Source organism: Aristolochia californica, unplaced genomic scaffold, assembly GCF_029961685.1.
Source record: "Aristolochia californica isolate CCGP_79_NKW_82.1479 unplaced genomic scaffold, dmAriCali1.0.hap1 SCAF_4, whole genome shotgun sequence".
Taxonomy (NCBI): Eukaryota; Viridiplantae; Streptophyta; class Magnoliopsida; order Piperales; family Aristolochiaceae; genus Aristolochia; species Aristolochia californica.
In genome coordinates, this window is record NW_027182103.1 from 500,079 (window position 1) to 519,665 (window position 19,587).

The 19,587-nt window shown below is 43.7% G+C and overlaps 4 protein-coding genes and 2 long non-coding RNA genes across 6 annotated transcripts; 3 read left to right on the top strand and 3 right to left on the bottom strand.

The window, feature by feature from the left end:
- The first annotated feature begins 1 nt into the window (after position 1).
- Positions 2–1,869, top strand: LOC137964003 (uncharacterized). The gene is made up of 4 exons (XR_011115274.1): positions 2–49; positions 188–289; positions 425–646; positions 954–1,869. It is a non-coding gene; the product is annotated as an uncharacterized lncRNA (long non-coding RNA).
- Positions 1,870–3,775: 1,906 nt separating this feature from the next.
- LOC137963704 (leucine-rich repeat receptor-like serine/threonine/tyrosine-protein kinase SOBIR1) lies at positions 3,776–5,685 on the bottom strand. Its single transcript, XM_068810873.1, has one exon. It carries the CDS (start codon positions 5,670–5,672, stop codon positions 3,789–3,791), a length of 1,884 nt encoding a protein of 627 aa, XP_068666974.1. The 5' UTR covers positions 5,673–5,685; the 3' UTR covers positions 3,776–3,788.
- A 2,017-nt stretch (positions 5,686–7,702) lies between these two features.
- Positions 7,703–9,438, bottom strand: LOC137963527 (uncharacterized). The gene is made up of 3 exons (XR_011115208.1): positions 9,353–9,438; positions 8,356–9,236; positions 7,703–8,149 (listed from the first exon to the last, which is right to left on the bottom strand). It is a non-coding gene; the product is annotated as an uncharacterized lncRNA (long non-coding RNA).
- LOC137963526 (protein SIEVE ELEMENT OCCLUSION B-like) lies at positions 7,991–10,989 on the top strand. Its single transcript, XM_068810640.1, has 7 exons — positions 7,991–8,173; positions 8,410–8,514; positions 8,601–9,049; positions 9,144–9,253; positions 9,327–9,466; positions 9,552–10,034; positions 10,121–10,989. The coding sequence occupies exons 1-7, from the start codon at positions 7,991–7,993 to the stop codon at positions 10,736–10,738; spliced, it is 2,088 nt and encodes a 695-aa protein (XP_068666741.1). The 3' UTR covers positions 10,739–10,989.
- A 2,227-nt stretch (positions 10,990–13,216) lies between these two features.
- Positions 13,217–14,831, bottom strand: LOC137963797 (F-box/LRR-repeat protein 4-like). The gene has a single exon (XM_068810999.1). The coding sequence runs from the start codon at positions 14,816–14,818 to the stop codon at positions 13,427–13,429; it is 1,392 nt and encodes a 463-aa protein (XP_068667100.1). The 5' UTR covers positions 14,819–14,831; the 3' UTR covers positions 13,217–13,426.
- A 1,973-nt stretch (positions 14,832–16,804) lies between these two features.
- LOC137962074 (phospholipase D alpha 4-like) lies at positions 16,805–19,402 on the top strand. The gene is made up of 4 exons (XM_068808785.1): positions 16,805–16,903; positions 16,991–17,569; positions 17,668–18,883; positions 18,969–19,402. The coding sequence occupies exons 1-4, from the start codon at positions 16,805–16,807 to the stop codon at positions 19,400–19,402; spliced, it is 2,328 nt and encodes a 775-aa protein (XP_068664886.1).
- Positions 19,403–19,587: the final 185 nt, after the last annotated feature.

The following is a 19,587-nucleotide window of genomic DNA, read 5'->3' on the forward strand; positions in this document are numbered from 1 at the left end:
ACCGGAGCAGAGAGAGAACTTCAGTAACGCACAAGGTCGCCTCTTGAAGGTATTTCTTGGGGCAACTGATGAAACTCGGCACAGGCGTCATGCTTCTCTTCGGCATCACTCTCTCTTCTTCCCAAATCCCACTCCAAACTCTTCTGATTCACCTACTCTTGACTTTTGGATCACTCTCTCTTTCCAGGATCACTCTTGTGTAAATCTGCTACGTAGTGCAGACTGCAGATATATATATATAGCCGAGCAGGACGCGCTAAAGGCTTTTGGTGGAGGGTTCCCTCTTTCGGTAAGTCATGTAACCATGATTCGTTCCAACCGGATAACGCAGGTAAGTCCGTGAGACGCAATATCGTCTCCCCTGAAACCAGCTGACTAGAGAACGAAGCAGACTATATGTCTAATTGACCTCATTTTTACACAGGCATTTTGGAGAACTCCTCAGACGCCCTTTCGACAAGTATGACAACCTCCACCAATATGCCTGTATATTCTTTCATTTTCATTGATGCATATCTTATCAGGTCATATAAGCGTTCAGCATTGAAATATTCTTCATGGAAGAAATCAAAATTCAGAAATGTTCTGGTTGCAGAGATTCTATATGGCGAAGCCTTGTCCTAAGGAGATGAAGTGCGATGTAGAGGTCGAAATTTTGTTTTTGTTCTTTGCTCTGTTGGATGATTTTGCATTTGGCAAGTTATTATCCAATCCATATGTCTAAACAGAATTCGAATTTTAATACTTCTGGAGTAATAGGGTGTTTGCAGTCTGTGGTATATAATGCCATAAAGGAGCTTATCTGTTGTCCAGATATCATGTCTGGGGGATGTTCTGATTTGTGCTCTAGATTGCATTTCAGATTAGTGACCTATTTTGTTATGCTTTTGAAGAGCTCCTCTTGTCATAAGATGATAACAATTATGTTCAGAGTTCCTCTTGTCATGCTTCAGGTACAAATGAGGAGGTCAACAAAGATAGATTAGGGTAGGTCCAGTAAGTCTAAGAAGAAAAGAAATTCAAACAGTGATGCCAGTATTTTTTATGAGAGATGGATCACCAGGAGTGCTGCAGCAGGAAGTTCTTCTCTTCAATCCGATACTAACCTCAGGTTGCCCTTGCAAATAAGAGATTCAGACCAAGTTGGTTTTAGACTTGGTATTTGTCAAACCATGAAGGGCACAAGTAGTAAAACTTCTGAGGATGATGAGGGCCTAAAAATAGATTATATCAAGAGTGCAGGGGATCCTCCGAGAGGTGGTAACTGTGATTTGCCTTTATAGGCTCTCCCTACTCAGGTGCAAAATAACAGAAATGGGGAGCCAGACAGTGCTGTAGTTTCAAAACTAGACGGCTGGTTTTCTCCAGAATTCAGGGCGCTGAAAGCTAGTCTCTGTACTGCAATCCCACAAAATCCTCATTACTATGTCTGGTGAGGTCCGTGAGGCAATGATTGTAGGCTTACAGTTTAATTTTGTATGTTTATGTGAGAAAATTCAAGAGTTGGCACTTCAGGATTTCAAGTTCAGTGTCGCAGCTTCGATCAGCAACTCGGTGAATTTGAAGAAATGGGTTTTGATGTTCAGAAGCTGAGAACGCATTTAAATACTCTTGCTGTAATGGTTGATCGTGGTCAAGCTCTGTTAGATACTACCAAGAAATTGAAAACCGATGTTATAGATTCAAGAGATGGAAATAAGAGCTTCATGGACAAGTTATCTGCTCTCTTCCCACATTGTGAAGCTACAATATGAAATCAAGACATTAAAGCAGGATATGCAAGACTCTGAAATTCTCATGACCAGCCAAAAATCACGAATACAAAATCTCTCGTGAATTGGGAGACGAAAAGTTGAAGATTCTGCCAAATTCAAGGTAATGATTTAATTCAACTTTAATTTTAAGTTGGGTGTTTTTAGTGTAGACGAGTTCAAGTGCACTGAAAAATAGATTCTAGTGTTAGTGCCCCAAAATGAAAAATATGATGTAAACAAGAGAATAAGTAATTTTTTATAATATACTTAAATAGAATATATATTTAAACAGATAATTAACCAAAATAAACATAGTTACTATACTAATAAGTGATTTAATGTATTAATATACTAATTAATCAAACAGGGTTTTACCAATCTATAGAATTTTGGGTACCTCTTCATCAAACATGGATCAAAATGCATATTAAGATCAAATCATTTCTCTCTACAATAATATATGGACAAAATTTTTGTTACTCACCAAAGTGTAGCACTTGTGTGCTTAATGATTGTAAAGAAATAAGTAAGAGAGAAACTCTGATGAGAGTTGGCGGTGCTCAAAAGTATGATGGTAGACAACCCTTACAGAGCTGCAGATTTACAGGCGATTTCTAGCTTAAGGGGGGGTTAGTACACATGACTCAGGACATGATCTTCATGCACATTACATAGTTCATGTCTTGATGTCGTTAGGGGGTGCCGAAATTCATGTCATGTACATGAATATACATGAATCAAGAGTTCATGTCTCAAGAGTAATGGGCAGAAAGTGTTTTCCGCCCGATTTTGAGAATCATCCACTTGATTCTCTCGCGTGGGCTCTCTCTGGCTCGACCGTCTCGCTTTTTTTTTTTTTCATTTCGTTCGTTTCGTTCCCGCACAGACACTCTTGTTCCCGCAGCCCTCTGTCGTCTCCGTGAAGCCCGAGCTCTCTGCTCGCTCTCTCGTCTCCGCCGTCCCTCTCCGGTCTCCCTCTCTACTGCCTCCATCTCTCACTGCAAACGTTCTTCCGGCGTCCTTCTCTTTCTGGGACTCGCTCTCCCTCTGAACCTCCCGCTCGCTTCTCCCTCTCTCTTATCTCTCTGTCTCTTCTCCCTCTCTTCTCCCTTTCGGCATCTCACTCCCTTCTCCCTCGTGCTATCATTTTTTCCCCCAAAAGACCTTCCAATTTCTTGCGATTTTCCCTGTTTCAGTTTCGTTTTTCTTCGATTTTGACATTTGGACTTCTCGGCCTCCCTCTCTGCGTACCGTCGGAGCACCGCCTCTATCGGCGTTGCCCACTGCCGTCGCCGTTGCCCACTGGCCCGTCGCCGTCGCCGTTGCCCGCTGGCTCGCCCCTGAGGAAGACGACGACCCTGAGGAAGACGACGATAGTTTAAAACTATCGTCATTAATTTATAAAAATTATTTATAAAATAATTATTTTTATTTATTTAATACATTTATTTTATAATTACTATATTAAAAATAGTGATTTAATAGTCATAATTAAAATATTTTTAAAATAAATATTTGATAAATTATCTTGGCATAATTATCTAATTGCTATAGTTAATTAAACCAATGGTTTTAAATTTTGTGATAATATATTATTAATTAATAATACATAAAATATATTATATACAAATATATAGTTTGTTAAATTTATGATTAGATCAAATTTTTCTCTTAAATTATTCATTTTTAGGTTAATGTATATCATATGTTATTAATAACTCCACGTTATTTATAACGTTATTAATAACTCCACGTTATTTATTTATTATTTGTAATTAATCATGTGCGTATTTTATTGGTTCATATAATTACCATATTAATGCATAATAATATATATAATTTAATTAATAAATATATTAATATATTTAATTATACATTAAATAATTTATTCATGTAGTAATAATGGTTAATGGTTGTTTTACCTAATTTAGAGTTTAAAGATTATATTATAATTAAATGTATTGTAAAGGTTTAGAGATGCCAAATACGAAGAATCCATTTCGGGCACTAACCCCCCTAAACGAAGTAGAAATATCAGTGCTTCACCTGCGTCAACATGGTTTGGACGTCTTTAGAGTTGGGTCTCTCCTTGGGATTCTCCGCGGTGCAGAAGCAGGCGATCTTCAGCACCAACAGCATCTGCTCCTCGTACCCGTTCCCCATCAGCTTGGGTTCGATAGCTCGCTTCGGGTCGTCGGAGGTCATCACGTTCCGCAGCCACTTCACCAAACTCAGCTCCTGCGTCGTCTGGAAGAACTTGTCCGACGGAAGCTTCCCCATCACCAGCGCCGCTAGCAGTACCCCGAAGCTGTAGATGTCGCACTTGTCCGTGAATTGCAGCGTCTGGTGGTACTCGGGCGCGATGAAACCCAGGGTGCCGACGACGTTGGAGGTGGTCATGTGGGTGTTGAGCTCCGGCAGCGCTTTCGCCAGCCCGAAGTCAGTGATCCGAGCCTCCAGGTCGTCGTCTAGAAGGATGTTTGCCGGCTTCAGGTCGCGGTGGATGATACGGGGGCTGTGGTGGAGGTGGAGGTACTCGAGCCCCGCCGCGATCCCGCACGCGATACGGTGGCGGACGGTCCATTCCAGCTCCCTCCGCCCAGCCGCCACTTGGTTCAGCACATCTTGCAGGCTGCCGTTCTTCATGAACTCGTACACCAGAAAATGGCAGCCCGGGCGGGCGATGTGCGCGAGTAGAGGCAGTAAATTCCGGTGCCGGATGTGCCCCACGGTTTGGATTTCGGACCGGATTTGCCGCATTCGTTTGCCGAGCAGCTTGGTGTCTTCTTCGCTCAGGTCGACTCCGTCGTTCGGAGGGTTGGTGATGATTTTCTTAATGGCGATCAGTTTCATCTTGCTTCCTGCCGGCAGCTCCGCTCTGTAAACCTCCCCGCAACCGCCACGGCCGACGATTTCCATTGCTGCCAACCCGTCTTCACTCTCTAGAAACGCGAAGTCTTCTGCTCGCTTAATCAAAGGGCTGAAGATCTCCAAGCCGGAGACCTTCTGCCGCCCTCGTATACTGTTCATCACGGTTCTGTAAAGCAGCGAGAGCAAAATACCTGAAAAGATCCCGGCGAAGGCTCCAACGAGGAGCCCCACGACCCACTTCGCTACGGGCCTCTTGTGCTTCTTGTGTTTTCCGTCCTTCGGAGAACCGGGGAACGGAGCTATGGCGGTGCTTCTGTTGCTACTCCGTGGACTCGACCGTGGGGCGATTGAGCCATGAGTGCTACCGCTAGAGTTCTCCGCCAATCTGTACCGCCGGGGAAGAGCAAGATTATTCTCCTCGTTGTAGTATTCTATCTTCGTCTCCCCGATGAAGCTACCGTGGACGCGGTTCCCGGTGATGTTCACGAACCGCAGGTTGCGGAATGAGCGCAACGACTGCGGCACCTTCCCGGTGAAGAAATTGTCAGCGAGGGACAGGTTTTCAAGATTCGGGAAATACGTGAGGAAGCCCAGGCTGCCGACAAATCCATTCCGCGAGAGGTCCAGAGAGCGAAGAGCGACGAGGGACGAAATCTCCTCCGGGATGTCGCCGGAGAATCTGTTATTACTAAGATTCAAGATCTGCAGCTTCCGACAATTCGCAATTTCGGACGGGAGCCTGAAGGACAATTTGTTGTCTGCCAAAGACAGCTGCCTGAGTTCCGTGAGCCGTCCAATAGCCGGAGGGATGAAACCGCTCAGCTGCCTTGATTCCAGAACGATTCTGGTGATTCTATTCCCCCAGCACCAGATGCCGGCGGAGGCGCAGGGGTAGCGCCATGGACGTTGACCCGGAAGACCAAGGCTCTTTCTCAACTCCACAAACACGTCCAAATCCGACTGAACGGGGCCCAATCCATGAGAAGCGCAAGCGATAGAGAGGAAGAGAAGGGACAGGAGGATCTGCGTCGCAGCCGCCATACCCATCGCCGAGAAACCGTCCGGGAAATTTTTACTGGGTGGGAGAACGGGGACTTGAGGCGTTTAAAAAAGATGGTCGACGTATGGAAAACTGTCAAACGGTTTGACGGGAATGAACGATTTCAGATCCGATAGAGAGAAATCCAACGATTGTCATTTTCCAGTATTCCATGGAAAGAGGGATATTTCTAACATTTATGTCGTATTTGGGGGGCAAGAAAATTTCTCCCTTGGTTCTTTCTTGACTTTAGGCACATAAGAAAAAACAAAATGGGAGAGAGATATTTTCTTTCTGAGAAGAATGCTTCACTAACATAATATTATTGACTTCATGAACACAACATCGTGATTATATTAAACAGTTGACTGCTAATCTGCTTTGGTGGTATGTGATCACTGTAATGCATTTTGGTTTTTATTATCATTGCTTCGTCTTCTTTGGGAACTTGTATCTGTGGTAGAAATCCTGTCAATTCTGTTTTTTTTTTTTTTTTTTTTCAACAGAGGATTAGCTACAGATACCCATTTAGTGAAATGGATTGTAGAGCTTGAATCGATGAACCCTTTAAGCCCTTAAAACTTCTACTATATGCTCCGTTATTCAGAGTGAAACTGCTGTCTCAATCTTTTTTTTGTTTTTGTTTGGAAAAGGAAAGCTTTTCAGCTTCTGCTTGAATGCTAGACTGTTCCTCTCTATTGCTTCAGATCTTCTGGACATGCTAAGGAGCTATGGAAACTGGTTTGGCAACTCTTAATCTGTTAAATGTAGAAAAGACACCATGCTGAATGATGGGCAATGGTGAGCCACTGCTCCTTTGAGATGCCCCAAGATGAGTCGTTAGAAAGTTGAGCTTCTCCTTCACACCTGCTACTTCTCTCTTTGCTTCTATGACTCAACCTTGGTCTCTATTAACTCTACTTTTGTTATGATAAACTCATGTGCACTAGGTGAAAAATTAGGTTTAGATGATGCTAAAGAATGACTAATAAAATGCTAAAAGAAGGAGCAATGATAAGGGAAAAATTGATGCAGCTCGACAGATTAATCCCTCTTAGCATTGCCCCTGCACTCTTAGCCTCTCCTTCTATCTCTTTTGTTTAGAAGGTAGGTTCAATGCTTAACCCAAAATGATTGGCCAAGTTAAAATCAATTTTTCAACTAATAAATTCAAGATCTTTTTACTTATTTTTTATGTGGGACAATTCTTTCGAACACTTACCCTCAAATAGTCCTAATAGCAGTCCTAATTTCCCTCTCTCTCAAATGGCAACCCACAATGACCACTGAGAGCATCAATGGTGTTAAGGCCGCTGAGAGGGTCCTTACCCCCATTCTTTGTCACAAGAAAGGGGTAAAAAATAGAGGTTGGAGGGTGCCAAAGGGAGTGAGGGCCTTTCCTCTCCTGCTCTGTCTCCTCTTTAGTTGTGCAAAAGAGAAGGTGTTGAAGAATCTGTTATTTCTTTTCCTTCTAAAAAGCTAAAGTATGTGATTGGATGTCTTGTTCTGATTTACTGAACTTCTATTCTTTCTTTGTCTATCAAAATATGCTTTTCTTAACTTGGATTCAGTGATACTATGTTCTTTTGCCCAAAAGGCAGATTCTCATCTGCTTTCGGGCAATGAGCATACAGCTGCAGCTGGAAGCTCATGATCTGATTGATTTGGAGGAGATATGCCAGAAAATGCTGGTTAATGTAGATACCGTTTGTCGCTGGTATTTAATCCGAATGACCGGAATCTGTTCCTTTCCATGGGGATCCCAATTATTCTTCTTCGTTTTTTTTTTAAACCAAGTGATTTTGGCATTCAAACTCAAGCACCTGAGTGTAGGACCACTACATAAGTGCTTCCTAGAAGGGAAAAAAAATGATATGTGGGTTCCACACGAATGATTGGCCTAAGCATGGCTCAGGAAATCTCAGGGACTGAAGCAGGATTCTTCCACAGTGTTCATAAAAAAACTGGGTGAGAGTGAGAAATAGACTGGAAATTATGACAGGGATTAGTTACTAGTGTATAACTTCTGAAGTGCAGCTCCCTTTAAGGATTATTCTTCTGGGTTAATGATACTAACATATATCACAAAGCCATGATCTTTACCTCTGTTAAGAGGTGTTTGCATAGGCCCACTCCAGTACAAAGATCATATTCTAGCAGTCAAAAAGCTTACCCCTAGTTAGAAGCAAGGAAGTGATTCATTCTGGCTTTTTGGCTTTTCTGCTTGCTGATCACTATAAAAAGCTTGGCAGTCTCCAATTGTCTCACTCAACGAAGGAGAAGCATTACCGGCAACCTCTCTTGCCACCAACAGCTTAGTGGAAAAATGGCACTAGCCCAGCAAAAGGCACTTCTGATCAAGGGCGACCGCCACATGTTTTCGTCGTCGGATGACAGTGTCGTCATGAAGCAAATTCTGGCCACCCATTCGCCGGACGGCCGGGACATCGATGTCAGGCCTCTCCTGCATGTTGTTGAAGACGTCCTGCAGAGGGCAACTCCTATTGTAGTAAGATTCTTACTAGAAGATCATAATTCTCGTTTTTCGGTACATTTATCATTTGATCAGCATTATAGGGCCACGAAAGCCATTTGATTCATCCTGAACAATCCACTAAAATTGAAAAGAATACGTGGTATAAGGTGTAGGAATCTTAATTCAATGCATGAGATGATAGAAGAGTGACAGACCTGAATGTGTGAGCTTAAGCTAAGTTCTTGTATATCATTCCTGTATTTATGCAGGCCCCCCATGTACAAGATGAGGTGGTGGAAGACAAGCTGCAGCACAATGGAACCGCTGGAATGCTTGAAGCTCTTGCATACACCATCAACAGGATCTCTAGCGAGGTATTTGGGATGGTTCCATCAAGCATCTTCTCTTCATTTGTAAATAGTGTCCATGCTCTCTCTGATTGATCTGCTCTTGGTGATAGATATCCTTCAAGTGCACTGAGGGTGGAGAACCCCATGCAACAACTTTGGCAGTATTCAACAACCTGTCGAGCTACCCATGGGATGCAAAGGTGGTCATGGCCTTGGCTGCCTTTGCTGTGAGCAATGGGGAGTTTTGGCTCACTGCACAGCTTCACACTGTCAATCCCCTGGCCAAATCGATTGCTGCCCTGAAGCAGGTGCCAGAAATCTTGGAACACTTGGAAGTTCTCAAGCCTAGGTTTGATGCCCTCGAAACCCTCAAAAAGGCCATGCTCGATGTCACCAAGTGTATTATAGCATTTAAGGAGCTCCCTGGTGAGTACATTGCGCCTGACAATCAGTCCATGACCATTGCCATGACCCACATTCCCACTGCCGCTTACTGGACCATTCGGAGCGTTGTGGCTTGCGCCTCTCAGATCATAGGTCTCATTGGCATTGGGCATGAGTAAGGCCGCCACTACCCCTACTGACCTTTCTCCTTCACTGAAACTAGGCAAACGATAGAGTCTGAAGTCTTTCTTTGCTGGGTCTGATTGCAGGTACATAGCCTCGACAACTGAGATATGGGAGCTGTCTAGTTTGGCCCATAAGGTTAACAATATCCATGAGCACCTGTTAAAGCAATTGAACCTCTGCCATCAACACATTGGTGAGTAAGAACACGAGCTGAGAACCAGGTTTTCTTGTATTGATTAAAAACTAACATGTTGATCTCTTTGTAGCTGAGAAGAAACACCTTGAAGCTTACCAAATGCTGGTGCGTCTCTTCGAGACCGTCCACATTGACAACCTGAAGATCCTGAAGGCCTTAATTTACTCCAAAGATGATCTTCCACTGGTAGATGGAACCACTAAAAGAAGGGTTTGTTGCCAACCTGAAACTTTTTTTTTTTTTTTTTGCCTTCACTTTGAATGACTGAAAACTGGTTTAAGCGATGTTCTTCCAGGTTAATGTGGATGTGCTGAGGAGAAAGATAGTGATTCTGTTAATCTCGAACCTTGACATCTCCAACGAGAAGGTTTATGTGCTAGCACAGATCTACAGCGACACACAGCAGGGCAAGCTGGAGAGGCCCTACGAGGTGGTGTGGCTCCCTGTGACAGACGGAGGTGCATGGACAGAAGCCAAGCAAGACGCTTTCAACAGACAAGTGTCCATCATGCCCTGGTATTACCTCTACCACCCTTCCCTGCTAGATCCAGCCGTGACAAAGTACATCAGAGACTTCTGGCATTTCGACAAGAAGCCTCTGCTCGTGGTTTTGGACCCCCAGGGGAGGGTCGTCTGCCCGAATGCCTTTCATATGACGTGGATATGGGGAAGCCTGGCCTACCCTTTCACCAGCACCAGGGAGGAGGCTCTCTGGAAGGACGAGAAATGGAGTCTCGAATTCCTGATCGATGAGATCGATCCCGTGATACTCTCATGGGTAATGATATTATCACTTTCCGATCAACCTGAGTTATATGTCCGAGTCATCTGTGATAAATTTTGTTTCCAATTCCTTCGTTTCAGGTGAAGGAAGGTCGATTCGTCTGCTTGTACGGCGGAGAAGACATCGGATGGATCAGGAGATTCACGACTGTCATGAAGCGAGTGGCCCAGGAGGCCAGAATCTCCCTGGAAATGATCTACGTCGGCAAGAGCAACCCCAACCAACGAGTGAGGAGAGTCGTGAACACGATCGCCGAAGAGAACCTGAGCAGCTACTGGCAAGACCTGGCGATGATGTGGTTCTTCTGGGTCCGACTCGAGAGCATGTGGCACTCCAAAATGCAGCACGGGCGGACGATCGAGAACGACCCCATCATGCAAGAGGTGATGAGGATGCTCAGCTTCGACGGCAGCGACGAGGGATGGGCACTCATCAGCCGGGGATCGACCGAGATCGTGAAATCCCACGGCAAGAAAATCGTCGACTGCCTGACGGATTACGATACCTGGAAGGAGAGCGTCGAACAGGAGGGCTTCCTCCTTGCACTGGAGAACGCCTTACGTCCCTACCAGACTCACGAGCACTGCACCCGCCTCATCCTTCCAGGAAACACAGGGACGATTCAGGAGAAGGTCGTCTGCGCAGAGTGCAAGCGCCCCATGGAGCAGTACATCCTCTACCGCTGCTGCACTGATTGAGGGCATCAAATGGAGTGATTGCTTCACAGTCATTCCAGTTGGTGTGGTGTGGCTCAGGGAGGATGGTTTGCCTTTGGCCTCTTATATGATATGAGGAGGGGAGTGATGTCCTAAGGAATTTGTAGGACTTGTTTGTTTAGTCTCTTGACACTTGGATGTCAAAGATTGGTGTGCTACTCTTTACAATTTTCCCTTCTTAAATTTTCTATACAATCAATATGGTTCTAATAAGGCTACATTTAAGTATATTTGGTTCATGATGGTGAGTGACCTTCATCAAGAAAATAATTAAGGGATTTTTATTAAATTAATTATTTTTTAAATAAATATTAATAAAAATAACCAATTTTCAAACTTAATATAAAAAATACCCAACTTTGACAAGGCACATGTGTACAATCCAAGATAACATGTCGGCTTTGACCGCTAATGTGGTGTCATATCATCTCAATTTCAAAGAATAATCCACATGGATTAGTGAAAAAGTATATTCAAGAGGGTGACCATTCACCAACCCTTTTTTTTATTATTTTGTCTAGTGTTTAAGGTTTAACTTACTATTTAATCTTGCTAATAGTAATTGAGATGGATGTTAGACCCTTTTGAATGATTTGGTAAGTTCTCAAACCATTAACCTCATTCATAAATATTTTTTTAATTATTTTTATTTATATATTTTAACTGGCACATACTTAATATAACATAGACATGTAAGTTATATCAATTTATTATATTAAATTTAAAAATTCTGAATATAATAGTTGATATCGACATGGGTGGCTTAAAAGATTTTCCTTGATTTTTTATACATTATAAGTCCATTAACCTCTAAAAAAACTCATTTTTTATTATATTTTCCGATGTGAAAGATTAACAAAACTCACCTAGAAAGAGTGGCACACAAGAACTAACCCAACCCAAAATGAACTTTTAAGTAAGTTACTCTTTGTAGTTTACAAATACTTTGGTTGATAATTTTCGTTTGGCATGACGAAATGCAAGAATAAATAATGTTCTCATTCGCCCTGTCTATGTGATTTAATTATCATTTTAACAAAACTAATAGGAATATACCTTTAATAATAAAAGGTTTTTAGTAAAAAATATCGAGAATAGGATGATCCATAATGTTTGTTCAATGAAGTCTTATGAAAATGTGATCCTATTTTCCTCCGATTGTGAGGAGAAGTAAAAAGTATAGCTCCATGTATTAGTAATTTATTTGAGCTAAGCATCTAACAAGACCTAAAACCAATTAATTTGATGTATGCATAACGTTCTCTTACTAAAACCATATAAAAAGAGTAAGTAGTAGTAAAATCAAGAGATTGTGAAGAGACTACTCACCAAGGTGTCAGAGTGGTTCTGTCTACTCTTATAGGCGGTAGCTTTTTGTACCTAACAGATTGGTCTGTTAGGTTGTATTAGCTAACCGCTGTCATGGTATTAGAGTTGGGCACGCCACGTCCCGTGTTCAAATCCCGTGAGAGGCGGTCAAGAATAGGCAAAGTGGTGTCAGAGTGGTTTTGTCCACTCTTGCAGGTGATAGTTTTTCGCACCTAACAGATTAGTCTTTTGGGTGTATTGGCTAGCCGCTGTCATGGTATCAGAGCTAGGCACACCACATCCCGCGTTTGAATCCCGTGAGAGGCGGTCAAGAATGGGCAAGGTGGGTGACAGAGTGGTTCCGTTCACTCTTGTAGGCGGTAGCTTTCTGCACCTAACAGATCAGTCTATTGAGTTGTATTAGCTAGCCACTGTCATGGTATCAAAGCTAGGCACGCAGGTCACATCCTGCGTTCGAATCCCGTGAGAGGCGGTCAAGAATAGGCGGGGTGGGTGTCAGAGTTGTTCCGTCCACTCTTGTAGGCAGTAACTTTTCGCACCTAACAGATCGATTTTTTGGGTATATTGGTTAGCCGTAGCCGATGTCATGGTATCAGAGCTGGGTACCCATCCACTCTTGTAGGCGGTAGCTTTCAGCACCTAACATATCGATCTGTTGGGATGTATTGGTAACCTCGTTTAAAATATTTGTTACATCTTTATAATAACTTAGGTTAAAAAAACAAATGTATACAAAGTAAATTTTTTAATAACGAGATTTTTTTTTTTTTGGGTTTATTTTTTATTTTTTAAAAATTGTTGATGAAAAGTTTTAAAAATAAATCAATGCAGAACCCCGGACTCTTCGGGGGAAGCACATCTGACATCTGAAACTCTGACGAAAAGTTGGGAATCCAAAATTCCTAATGAGATTACTTGCAGCGCAATCTGCTAATGATTTTTCTCTTAAAACCCTGCTCTCTAATTCCCCTTTTCTCTGTGTTTCCGATTCTGATTCAAGTTTCAGTCTTGCTTCGCTCGTCGTCTCTGCGAAGCAATCAAAAAACCGTCGAAACCAGCGAATGAAAATCAACCAATTGCAACATCTTAACAAAATATAGAAAAAGGGTCGAGGAAACCTTTCGCTTTGGATTTCTGGGAACGAAATAGATACAGAACAAGAAAAAACCCAATTTTGGATAGAAATTGTTATTTACTTCCCCAGAGAACTCGGCAGAGTCCCATGGTTCAAATGGCGTATGAGCATTTTTTTCCTTACAGTAAAATACAAGCAAGCAGATTCTGTCAATTGCAGGGAGGATGGATAACAAACCAAATACCTGGTGATCAGGCAGCTACAGTTCATCCGACACGGATGGTTTTCCTCGACACCCATGTCCTAGCTGCATCAGTTAGCTTACTTTCCTCCACAATAATCCGACTCAATCTCGGTACATTCAACACAAACGACTCGATTGCCGATAACCCAACTCCCCGACAGTGGGTAATATCAGCCATTTCCAGTTGCTTGCAGTTCCGAACCATGGAAGTCGTGACAGAATCCGTTAATCTCCCGCATCCCCTCAATCTGATTTCCACAAGACTGTTGCAGGAAGCAAGCATGGAGGAGAGCTCCTTGTCTTGAAGCATCTCGTTGTAAGAAAGATCCAATTTTTTGAGTCTCCTCAAATTCTGGCCTAACGATGTTAACAAACCAGGTTCTCTTTCCACAGCATCGCAGTTTATAAGCACGAGTTCTTCTAGTGCATTGCCCATGGCAGGGCCCAGGGACTTGAGCCCCAGGCCGGTGACGAGGCAGCAGCTCTGCAATTTGAAGATGGAAATTTTGGTGAAATTGCTGGAGATGGCGGAGAGGTGGTCGTCTTCGAGGTCGAGAGGAAGCCGGAGATCGATCTTCCGGAGGCTGGCGGCGTTCGCCCGGGCGATGAACCGGAGGAGCCCGTCTCTGGAGCCACCGTCGTAGAGGAGGAGAGAAGACAGGGAAAGGGAGTGCTGCGCAATCAGAAGCAGAGCCCTATCAGCAATCATGCGACAAGTACGTAGCTCGAGCTCCCGGAGCCCCCGGAGCGCCTGGAAGAAAAACCTGAACGAATCGCCGGTGCCCTCGCAGCTTCGAAGTCGTAATTTCCTCAAATTGACACAGCTTCGCCACAGCCACCCTAGCCCGAGCTCCCCCGACCCAATCCCAGACAAGGACAACGTCTCAATCGGTAACTCCGCCGCCGGAAACATCTCATTCTCCCCATCCTCTTCCACGGACACATGCGCCTTAAGGTCCAGAACCGAGAACTCCTTCAGAAAAGGGAACCCCAAGAGAAACCGAAACGATAACCCGCGGAGAGAGGCAACCGAAAGAGAGCAGAGATTCCTACAAGAACTCCCCAAGAAAGAGAGCGAAACAGGGGAGACCGGCCCAGCGAGGAACCGAATCCGGCGGAGACTGTTATTAACAGAGTCGGCGGCAGCGACGGACGATAGAAGGGCATCGGGGTCGGCGGACGCGGAGTCTGGGATGAGGGAAAGGGAGGCGAGGGAGGGGAAGCCAGAGAGGAAAGCGGAGAGACAAAGCGGAGTGACGACTGGAGGTAGGCGGAGGGAGAGGACGGTGCTCGAACAACGGTGGAGGTAGAGCCAGCGCTTGCAGACAAGGGAGACGGTCGGGGGCGCTCCCGGAGGGAGGCGATGGAGGATTTCGATGAGGAGCTCGTCGCAGAGGAGATTGAAGTTGTCCATTTCTCTCGGCTCTTTCGCAGAGAGGAGAGAGAGAGAGAGAGAGAGAATCGACGCATAGAACCATAGAAGGTGAGACAGAGACAAAAAAGAGAAAAAATAAAGAGCGGAAAGTGGGGCTCGCACGGGGCGGCCACTGCCAGGTTTCGTTACCAGGACTCCAGAAAGGGCAGCGTGTAAGGCCGCTCTCTAACGTACGCACTCCGCTGGCGTGTGCACACGTAAGCGATAACGACGAAGACTCGCTTCCTCTTACTCGGTCTCTGCGAGATTAAAAAAAGGGGATTTATTTTCAAAATAATAAAATTATTAAGTTCAATTAACAAAACGTGCGTTTATTAATCAATATAATGTTTTTTAATTTGCTTAATTGTCGTAATTATTTAATTTTTAAATAACTTAAGCTTGAAGATAAATATTTTAGCTATTGAAATTTTTATGTTTATATTGATCTTAACCTTATCAATTCATGTACAATATGGCTGCTTTTTATAATTTATATGAAAATATAGTTTTAAAAATTATATAAATATTTAAATTAAAAAAATAAAAAAATTTGATTTTGCCAGAAAAATAGTAATTCAATGGGTAATTCTAGTGCATAGGGTTGACTCAGTCTAACTTGGGTGACTCTGTTGAAACCAGTGCGCTAAAATGTTCGAACCTGTTAGGAAAACAACCGCACGGATCTTATACAAGGACTGGCACGGAGACAACCGTGGAAACGCAATGGGAGCTGCGTTCAAACTCGGGACCAACCAGCTCTGATATCATGTTGAAACCAATGTGCTAAAAGGTTCGAACCTGTTAGGAAAACAATCACACGGATTTTATACAAGGACCGGCCCAATATAAATATCTCAATAGACCCCAGAAGAAATCAGTGATTTGGCACAATGTTACCCATTTTCCTGCATTCCTTGTAACTCCTGTGGAGGAACCCGCATCTTTTGTTACTTTTGTAGAAGAATCCAAGTGTTGTTGCCATTTTTCTATTGACAGTTGGGAAATGAATGATCCCCCCACTATGCCATAAGAGATCACTGATTCAATTTTAGCTTCTGTTAGCTGACTTTTATCTTCAAAACTTGGGGTATTTTGCTACACACATGACTGTTTATTGATGTTGTAATTTTCTTAAGATGCATCACAGTGACCATAATTTTGCTTCTGGGTTTGATCTGGTGAAGAACAGACTTGTTTTCCCATTTTGCTCAAAGCAGAGAACTGTATTACTGAACTGAAATCACCTAGAATCATAAATTCTCTAGGCTTGACCTGGGAATGGAGCCCTGATGGTGGATTCCTTGAATGATGACTCAGAATATATCAAATTTTGAATTTGTTTTTTAATCTGATTAAACAATGGGATTGATTTAATTCTGGGGTTTTCTCTAAACTTCTGGTGGGTTGGAGTTTTCAGCTGAACTGTTTCAATTATTTAACACAAAAAGGAAAGTTTTACGGACAGACTATTTAAAGATGAAGCACAGAGCAGTGGTTCTGCACTTCTGTTTTCTGTGTTTCTGTTCTGGTGTTTTTTCCACGAAATTCACAGAGAAGTCTTCGTTCTTTGTTAATACCAGAAAACAGCTTTTCAAATCCAAGCAGCTCCTTACCGGCTCCAATGGATACACCAAGTTACCTTCAAAAAGTCGAAAGAAAACGCTGCGAAGGCTCCATCACGGTTCAGTTTGAAAGCAATTCCGTACACTCAACAACAATGGTTAAACTCTTCGGAACCAAGAAATAACTGAAGTCAACTTATCCCACACTCGACCAGTTCCCCCAAAGAAATGAATTCGTTTCTGCCGATCCCCGACTCCTTCCATTGCAGTCTAAGAAAAATGGTGAAGTCCCCTCTTCTTGGTTTTTTATTTTATGCCAGTTTTGGCGCAGAAGAAATAGAAGGAAGAAGCAGCTCATCTCCATTGGTTAGACCAGAATTGCAGTTGTTACTTCTGCAGCAGAGAATTTTTGAAAAAGAAGATGGAAGAAGGGAGAGACAAGTTCACCAGATTCCTCCATGGGAAACTCGAGGCCACCATCTTCCATGCCACGGATTACACACCTACATGTCCCTTCTATGTAAGCATGCAGAAGAACCCCCTCCCTCTCCCTCTCTCCCTCTCTCTCTCTCTCTCTTTCTCCGTTACTGAATGTTGTCCTTTGCAGTGGATGTTACTAACGGGGGATAAGCCAGCATATGTTACCATCATGCTAAACAAAACGAAAGCTGCGGAGACGAACCACCAACTGGATCGAACCTGGAACGAGACATTCGAGATTCTCTGTGCTCATTCCTTGAACACAATCATCACCATAAAGCTCAGAACAAGCTTTTCAATCTTAGGATTACTGCATATCCCAGCTCAGAGTCTTGTAACCGGAATTGAATCATACAACGGTCTCTTCTCCCTCTTCTCTGAGAATAGGAAGCCCATCCCCAAGCTCAAACTTAGATTAAGACTCCGGTTTAAGCCTGCGGAGAAGGACCCTTACTGGGGGAAAGGCCTCCAGGACAAAGAATTCAAGGGATTGACAAAGGGGGTCACATTCCATCAAAGATCCGATTGTGGGGTGATTCTTTATCAGGATGCTCATCACAGGCCTTTGTTTCTTCCTATGGTTAATGTCCATGGTGAACAAAGGTACAGACCCAGAAAGCTATGGGAGGATGTCTATATGGCCATGGATGGAGCTAAGCACTTGATCTACATTGCTGGCTGGTCGCTCAATCCTAAGATGGTTCTGGTGAGTTCTCCAACAATTTCATATAATGGATTTTAGTAGTTTTTTTTTTTTGTTTTTTAACAATATTGAGCTTTTGTTGATCTTCTGTATTCATGTAGGTGAGAGACTCAGAGACAGAAATCCCAAATGCCAAGGGGGTAGCCATTGGCGACCTGCTGAAGCTTAAAGCAGAAGAGGGAGTTGCAGTCAGAATCATGCTCTGGAACGATGAGACTTCGCTCCCAGTCATAAACAACACAGGAGTGATGAGAACCCATGATGAAGACGCCTTCAATTACTTCAGAAATACCAAGGTGGTCTGCAGACTCTGCCCAAGGTTGCACCACAAGTTCCCCACCGTCTTCACCCACCATCAGAAAACCATAACTGTAGATGCCGAATCAGAGCTTATTTTCTCCACCCAAGACACGGAAATTTCTTCTGCTAACAGAGAAATCCTCAGCTTCATCGGCGGCTTAGACCTCTGTGACGGCCGTTATGATACAGAGGAACACTCCTTGTTCCGAACACTCAACACAGAGTCCCATGCCCATGATTTCTACCAAATCAACATCGATGGTGCAAGCCTTAACAGGGGAGGTCCAAGGGAGCCGTGGCATGACACTCATGCTTGCATTTCAGGCGATGCAGCTTGGGATGTCTTGAGCAACTTCGAGCAGCGTTGGGCCAAACAGTGCGACCCATCTTCCCTCATCAATCCCCGCTCGATCCCTCACCTCCAACAACAGTATTCATCTTCTCCAAACCATGACAGTAATTGGCGAGTTCAGGTCTTTCGATCAATTGACAGTACTTCGGCATCATCTCTGCCAGGCAACCTCGAGCACAGTGTCCACGATGCTTACGTCGAGGCGATTCGAAAAGCAGAGAAGTTCATTTACATTGAGAATCAGTACTTCATTGGGGGTTGTCAGATGTGGGAGGAGGACCAGCGTTCTGGGTGCAAGAATCTGATCCCAGTTGAGATTGCTCTCAAGATAGTTCATAAGATTAGATCAAAAGAGCGATTTGCCGTGTATGTTGTGATACCCATGTGGCCTGAAGGGGTACCCGATAGTGACCCAGTTCAAGATATTCTATACTGGACAAGGCAGACCATGAACATGATGTACAGATTGGTAGCAGAGGCGATTCAGGAGACTGGAATCACTGCAGATCCTCGAGACTATCTCAACTTCTTCTGCCTCGCCAACAGAGAGAAGGAGACGACGGGAGAGTTCATTCCTCCTTCTTCCCCGCAACATTCGACCCATTATTGGGAAGCTCAAACTCACCGGAGATCCATGATCTACGTCCACTCCAAACTGATGATAGGTAAGAAGAGCTTCAAACTTCATACATCGATCTGCAACTACTTTTTGTTCAGCGGATCTAGCAATCTAACTTGTGAAACATGCAGTGGACGACGAGTACGTCATACTGGGCTCTGCAAACATAAACCAACGATCCATGGATGGCAGCAGAGACACAGAAATTGCAGTCGGATGCTATCAACCCAGATTTATGGACAGCAAAGGAAGAGAAGGGGACGTTCGTGCGTACCGCATGTCCCTTTGGTACGAACACACTGGGCGAGTTGAAGGGGTGTTTGAGCAGCCGGAGAGTGTAGACTGTGTGAGAAGGATTTGCAGCATTGGAGAGGAAATGTGGAAGAAATACAGTGGTGAAGATGTTGTAGACATGGAAGGAGTGCACCTTGTGAGTTACCCTGTCAGTGTGTCCATGGAAGGGAGGTGTGGAGATGCTAAGGAAAGTGATGGGGTGTTTCCTGATACTAACACCACGATAAGTGGAAGGAGATCAAACTTTCTTCCACCTATATTTACCACATAGGACTGGTTATGCTGGTAATTTTTTTATTCCTGACAATAGAATTTATTGATTAATCTGGTTTTATCCTCTTTTATGGCACTCTTTCTTATTTGTTTGGGTTAAACCCGGGATAAATTCTAAATACAAATGCAAAGGCAAAGTCCCCACGCCAAACATGCGAAGGCGGGACGGGCGAAACCTACTCT